This window comes from Etheostoma spectabile, chromosome 4 (genome assembly GCF_008692095.1).
Source record: "Etheostoma spectabile isolate EspeVRDwgs_2016 chromosome 4, UIUC_Espe_1.0, whole genome shotgun sequence".
Taxonomy (NCBI): domain Eukaryota; kingdom Metazoa; phylum Chordata; class Actinopteri; order Perciformes; family Percidae; genus Etheostoma; species Etheostoma spectabile.
In genome coordinates this window covers 7,770,184-7,777,752 of record NC_045736.1, presented here as the reverse complement: position 1 = coordinate 7,777,752, position 7,569 = coordinate 7,770,184, and the positions used below count along the sequence as shown (strand labels likewise).

Sequence of the window (7,569 nt, the reverse complement as noted above, 5' to 3'; positions counted from 1 at the left end):
TGTGTGTGTGTGTGTGTGTGTGGGTGTGTTTATTACCAAAGATATGCATATGTGACACACCAACTGCCACCCTACTCGTGCGTAGTTCCTTACCTGTTATTTCTGGGACATAGAATAGGCAAGAAATGGTTTACTTTCATTTAGCATCTGCACCCTTTTTTATATCAAGCAGTGTTTTTTTATCGTTTACTGGTACCCTTTGCAACTTTTGTAATAACTTTTTTTATGTATGTTTTTTGCATGTTTGTGGATATTTGTAATAAAATTGTACGTACTTTGTCAGGAGAATCTTGTATTTATCAATCTGTCTATTTAAAAATCATCATCAATCAGTATTTTCTTGTGTTTTAATTGCTGTAGGCTTTACGAGACGTAAATGTAAGAAGAAGGGTAATCACTTCACGCCAATTTTCATTCAATGGCTATGAAATAGGCTGAATTATTAAGTTGTTTCAAAAGAGAATTAAATTATCACTCAAACTTTTTGAGAATTCAGTGTTAAACACAAAACACATCTTTAAGCATAAGACCGTTCTGAAGCTCGGCTGTGGCCCGGCAACTTAGTTTCCCATCAGAGTAACACTTTCCCTCACTGCTCATGATCGGCAGAGTGCTTTGTTACAATAACTTTTTTTGTGTGGCTTTCTGAGTCCGTTTGCATCAGAGGTGGCTTCTTTGTGCTTGAGAATCTGCTGCTATTTGATACACTGAGCTTTAAGTAAATGGTTGGTTGAGTAAACAACCGGCTAACCGTAACATTAACTAACATACCGGTGTGACGTGGGTTAGATACTTTGGGATGTCATGCATCAGCAGCATTTAGTCAACAGTAGCACCAACAAATGTCGATGTTATGATGTTTACTGATTGCTTGACTGCTTTTGGGCCTGAACATGACTAAGATGACATTTAAATGAGAACTGCCATGACTTATATTTGTGGTGTACAGAAATCACCACAGTCAACATCAGCATCACTTGCAACATTGCTGCAAGACCCCTCCACGAGCAACAGGCTGTCAGCTTGGGTGCTAGCATTTCAAAGTTTCGATTCCCCAAATCAACAGAGCAAGCAGACATGACTGTAAAGAATAAACAGAGCTAGGTGTATTTCACTGGTGGCCAGAGAAACTGTTCTGCAACCATAGAAACAAGGTCAAGACACCGGTGTTAGCCCTGAGAGTGGAGAAGTGTCTCTTCTCTTCTCAAATGAATTGTACACAAACAACTTCACATAAGACAAAGCCATTGTATACAGTAACAAAAAGGCGTCACAGTTGTATCTCTTCCTGCATGGATAAACTGTTCAGATTCATTAACATGCTGTAGCTGCGCTGCCCAAGCAAATTACGATAAAGTACACTGTCAAAAGTGGTTTTGAAATTGAAATCAGTTCTGAGAGTTAGTTGGATGAAAAACATGTTGAAAACATTTTAAAACCTTTTTATTCTCTTACTTCCACAACTTTTTAATAAATACTCAAACTCTACACTCTACACAATCTGAAAAACGTTTCGTTTTAGTGTATAACTTCCTACAGATGCAAAATGGTCAGGCTGTTACATTGCATCAGTCAATGCATCAAAAATCTGACAATCTGAAACTAATTTCTTCAATTTCTTTAAGTTTTGCAGCACGTCTGCTCTTTTGCCTGCACATTAGACTGTGAGAATGTCATTTTTATACGGATTGTTCTAATTTTATCAAGGAATATTCAGACTGTCGTAATAAATCACGAAGAAAGAAAAAAGGGCAGCATTAAAAGACAAAGAGTTGACATAGAGTTTGACTTTCACTGCTGATTAGGAGGGAGGGGTGTTTGATTGAGTCTGACAGACGGATTCTATTTTAGGGAGGGATCATCACACCAACTGAAATTAAACACATCACAGAGCTAGAGGCTACAGCAGTTTAATGCCACTGTGTTTTTATTAAAAGAAAAATCCAAATTTTTGAATTTGGAGAGAGAACAAAAGATACGGTTAAAATATTTTGTGAATACATTTTTCGGAGGGTGTTATATTTCTTTGGAAAATATAATAAATGGTAACATTGAATCTGGGACACCCGTCTGTCAAAAGACCAAAAAACTGAGAAGCTGCAGTACTGACTGAGGGATAAATATATAAACTGTGATGACTGTGTGCATACATGCATTTGGATTGAATAAACAAGTGTGGTTATCTATTGAAAATTGAAAATATTTCTGTCTGTCAAATATAAGGACAACCTTGGACACACAATGATCACAAGTTCAGATTACTCCCCATCAATCAGCTACACATCATGTTAGCCCCTCCTCACTAACTCACACAACTTGAAATAATACCAACATAAAAATGAATAAATACATGTAATAAAACTTAGCAAAATCTATGAGCTTGTCTTCTCCCCCTTGTCCCTTTCTTTTCTCTTTTTTGTCTTTTGCCAAACCCACAGTCATTATAAAATTACCAAAGCCACAAAGTGAGAGAGTGAGAGGCTTTTTGGGGAAAATCCACATTTTTTGAACATATGCATTTCCAGTTCCCCTTTTGTTCGGTTATTAAAAGCAGCATTTGCACCCATCAGAGAGGATACCTCCTCCCACATAAGTCCACACACTTCTACTATCTCTCACGCAAACTATCGCTTGGTACAAACAACCTGACAGACACATCTTGACCAAATATCAAAAACAGATCAAATCAGTTTATTCACTTCTTTTTTTTTTTATTGCAGGAGAGTTAACAATCAAGTCCAAGCAATATTTTAACAACATACTGTTCATTTAAAAGTTTGAATTTGGCTAATATATACAGTCTAATGTTTAAGTTACACACTGTATGCAAAGTGCTAAGACAGTATTTCACATATTTACAACTTCATGTGTTTTTTTTTTTTTTTTAACTTAATCTGAGGAGTTTGCACCAATAAAAATAGAAGACTGTTCCAAATTTGTCCAACAGGTCCACACACACAAAAACACTACAAAGTACAAAGGAACATTTGCTGCCCTGTTGGCACATCATCCCATCACTAAAACTGTGCTTTTATCCTTGAAGAGTTCCCCCGTTGAACTTCACATCTTCATTAAAACACTGTATCACTTCAGCAGGGATGCGGTCTCTTTAACATGCCCAGCCTGCTTCCTGCTTGTTTGCATATTTTACTGTATATCTTCGGCTTTCCACTGCAGGTGGGATATGTCCATCCTTGCTGCAAGAGGTGCTGGTGCATGAGTTTTCACAGTGAAATGGTTCTGCTAAGTTTTGTTTGAGTGCTACGTTAAGACACCTTCCTCATATTCCTTGATAAAGAACTGATTAATACTCAGCTAGCTGGAGGAGATTCATCACGTTTATGGCTTTTATATATCCTAATCGGGTCTGAAACATCAAGGAAATGTGACAAAGGGGGCAAACACTCCAGAACTAGAAAACACAGAGGCTGCAATCCACATCTGCAGTCAAAGACACAAGTAGTGCAGCTAAAATTGGTTTGTTTTACTATTATTGTTTTAACATGGCTTTACATGGAGGCCAGATGTCATGATTAGCAGCTTTCTGTCTTCGTTCCTTTTACCCCGTAATTATCTTTTGATGTAAAACCCGTTTTACACCACATTTTACACAGTCAACAGGCAAAGAGGACAAATGTTGCACTACTTGTACTTTTGTCAGATCGGGAGGAGCTTTTGAATCCCCCCACCCTCCTTCTCCTCTGTCCATAAAGATCAAGAGGGCCCTCTTGTTCCAAAGATGTGGTCAAACTCGCTGAGGATGAGTTCCACCGCCTGGTTCTGGTAAACCATATTCACCGCCATGTTGCCGTTGTCCCGCTCTGGACGCATCAGGGTCGGACCGAACACGATGCCGATGTTCTGGGTGGTCATTCGGTTGTCGCCTGAATGATCCAACACTCTGCAGAGGGATCAGACACAGAGAAGAAGAGATTAAAATCAAAATAAAAAGAACAAAAATGGCTCTGGACAATAGATTCTGAATTGTTGCAGCTTGTGGGTTTTAATGTTAATAATCTTAGCATGGTAATGTTAGCATGGTTCTAGGGATGGCAGTGTCAGTCAGCCCAAATATCTCAGCAACTGTTGGACTTTTTTTGTGATCGCCTGACATTTCCTCAGGCACCTCCATGAAGTTGACATGTCCGGTTTTAAGTGACTTCTGGATAGATTACAATGAAATTTGGTACACACATTCAGTTCTAATAAAGTATTTCTGATTCTGATTCCTGCCCTCAAGATAAAATGTAATGTAATAAAGGGTGATTTTTTTCAGCCAGCAAAGTAATATTTTTAATAATTCTAAAAATTTGGTTTATGACCAAATACATGCAAAACTAATGCCATCCCATCAGCCTCAGCTGTACTTTGTGTTTAGTGCTAATTAGCAAACAATTGTGAACATGGTAAACTTTAAACCTGCTAAACATCAGCATATTAGCGTTGTCATTGTGGGCATGTTAGCATGTAGTTCAAAACACTATCATGCCCAAGCACAGCCTCACAGACTTCGCTGACTTTATTCTTGTACTCATATTCTTGTTTGAATTTATCTTTGGGACTGCAGACCTGCAGACACATAGATGGCTGCTAGCTACCCCATATAGCTTCAGAATGACTTATACTTCTCACAAACTTTATTTACAAAACCGGTGACATCTTGTTTTTGCATGCGTGTTCATGTCCATGTATGTACAATCTAAATTTGTCCACATACAGTAATTGTTTAAATCCGCAACCTATATACACCTATGTTGGTGTGTGTAAGCGCACATGCAGGAATGGGTTTAGGCCACAGCATGAGGCATTCTTCTAAAAATGCCATTCCCACCAAGCCACAGAAGCAGCCAGCAATTGCTCAAAACTTCCACATTAAAAAGAGAGGCGGAAAAGAGAGAGAAGAGATTGAAGAGAGAGAAAAAAGAGCGAGGGAGGGAGAGGGCGAAGAGAGAGAAAAGAGAGAGGTTCCAGTGGTGGCGGCGGTGGTGTTGGTATGCCTTCCAGCAGACGAACCACAAGGCTCCCATGGGACCTTTGAGGGAAGGAGGAGAGCGCGGGGGGATGGAGGAGGAGGGAGGAAAAATGAGAAAGGGATGGAAAGAGGAGGAAGAGGGGAGGAAAAGGAAGGGGAAAATTCAGAGAAGACAAAGAAGAGAATGAGGAGGAAGTTAAGGAAATGAAGGTAGCAAGGGAGCAGGAGAGGAGGCGACGGGGGTGATTGAGCAGGGAGATAATAAATGAGAAACAGAGTAAAGGGGGGAATGGAATGACAGCAGGGAGAAAATGAGAGAAAGACACAGAGTTGACAAATTCATGGGGCCCACCACACCCTGGCACAAACATCGGCCTCAGAACACGAACACTCACCCCTGGAGTGGAAGGAAAAACCATAGGCGGTAAAAAACACACATTTTATGTACTGTAAAAGAAACTGGCTCGCAGAACATCGTGCACCATTCATCTTCCTCCAACCTTTTCATCTTCACAGGGACCCAAACTTAACAACAGTGTGATCCTGTACAACACTGGCATACTTTGAGAACCGTGGCCAAAGAATCCCTGACAGAAAATGACTTAGAATGACAAGGAAACTACCCCCTCTTGTGGTTAGATTTAAAAAGAAAAGTTATGAGGAGGAGATTTTATTCTTCTACAAGGGCATCCAGTTCATTCCTTTGTGCCGAAATATCCCGAGGGAATATTCTGCGTTGTGAAATGCGCCAGTTTCAGGGCAGACTAATGACAGAGACAGCAGAGACAAAGACAAACACATCAGCCGAGATGTACCATAGGCGGTTTTATTCCCGCCCTCTCACCGTTTGAGATGGCGACACATGAACTGCAGCGTGTCATGGTTTGGAGGAGGCATGTTAAGCACCAGACACTTCAAACGATCCACTTTGTCCATGTAGTCCGACATCTCTGCAACACAGAGCAAGAGACGTGCCAGATCACAAAAAATATCATCATTTGCATTCCAGTTCATGAACTCCATTAGCATCGGAAACTTGATTCATATCCTCTAACTGATATCACATGTAATCTATAAGCATTTTTTTCTTTATTTTTTCTTTGATCATTTAAAAGTGAACCACATACAACACTGCAGGGCAATAATTACAAAGGCCACATCAACGATCTAATCTGATGAAGCCACAAGCAATTAACTATCACCACTGCTGATCACTCCCTCTGCAGCAAAAAACTCCCTTCAAACCAATTCAATTCCATTTTATTTATAAAGAATGCATTTATGTGTCTTATCGTTTCTTATTAATGTGCATGTTTTAGTACTGAATGTAATTGATTTAGAAATGCCTTTTTATCTCCTGTTTTAGGATTAGTAAAAGATATTATGATACATTTCTGTATCACAAAAGTTCACGCAAATGAATTGATAAAGAATGCAATAAAGGAAAAGTTTGGTGATATTCTTATCTTTTATTTTTTAGTCAACAAATCCCAAAAAAATATTAAAACCGGGATCAGTGAATTGATCCTACTAACAACTGCTGTATGCAAGCCTGACTTGGTTTATTCCTAAATGCAATAGACCTACATCTGTGTTTAAAACTTTTAAAAACAGCATTGAGTCTCACCTGCTGCCCTGCCAGACATGTTCCTTTATTATGATGCTACAGATACTCACCAGAGCATTAAATGTATATTAATCCACAGCTGAAAATAGTCCCCGGTAAATGCACTACTTTTTCCTTTTTAAGTAAATAAACTATATTTGTGGCTTCAGGCTGCCACAAACAGGAGAGGGAAGTGGTAAAGTAGTGAATGATAAACAAATTGTTAGTTTTGGTCTTTTAATGGCATTTGGTGACCAGAAGAAAATTATAGAATAACACATATGAGTTGAAGATTATGGGAGTCGTGTGAAAAAACGCAGCTAACCTGCGAGGATTTATACTGTCAGGAGTTTTATGCAGTAAAATCATCACTTCATTTGAATTAAATATTGCCCAATACATTTTAGTTTTGTCAGTATGTAATTATCCTTCTCTTGCTTTGGAAACTCATGTAATTTTCTTTTTGGGAAGCACCATTTTATATTTGACTGGGTCCATGTATTTTTTTTCATGATATATGTGGCGTTTCACTTTCTAGAGGTGAAAAAAAGTGCTATAAATACAAAATATTCTATAAGGATGAAAATGACTTTCACCACAGCTTGACAAAGTGTGAAGGCAACCAAGTACGGGTGTGTGGGGGGGGGAGACGACGACTCTCAAACACAGACTGTCCTGGTTTTGAATCATTAAAACCACATCAGTGTTGTGAGTATTCAAAATAAAAGCACAGTAGAGAGGAAAACAATAAAGTGAGATTATAAAGTGACCAATGTCGACATCCTGGAGGTTAAAAGACTGCAACTTCCTCACTTTGACTCCGGCCAGTAACTTTTATGCATTACTTCCCCCCTTTCTTTCTTTCTTTCTTTCTACTTTTTCTATATGCTATATACAACAAACAATCAAATTAATAAAAGGAAATACATGAAAAAACCCTATCCACTAAAAATGTCTCACTCAAATATAAAAGGTGCTTTTAAATGGGATT

At 38.7% G+C, this 7,569-nt stretch overlaps 1 protein-coding gene across 4 annotated transcripts in view; it reads right to left on the bottom strand.

Moving 5' to 3' along the window:
• Positions 1 to 2,839: 2,839 nt before the first annotated feature.
• The window catches only part of arhgap9 (Rho GTPase activating protein 9), a 41,466-nt gene continuing 36,736 nt past the window's right edge, over positions 2,840 to 7,569 (bottom strand). For all 4 annotated transcript variants that reach the window (XM_032512530.1, XM_032512529.1, XM_032512532.1 and 1 more), the window contains 2 exons: positions 5,817 to 5,922; positions 2,840 to 3,901 (listed from right to left, as the gene is read on the bottom strand). In XM_032512530.1, coding sequence (XP_032368421.1) covers positions 3,715 to 3,901; positions 5,817 to 5,922 — 293 coding nt within the window. In that variant the 3' untranslated portion in view covers positions 2,840 to 3,714. The remainder of the gene's footprint in view (positions 3,902 to 5,816; positions 5,923 to 7,569) is intronic.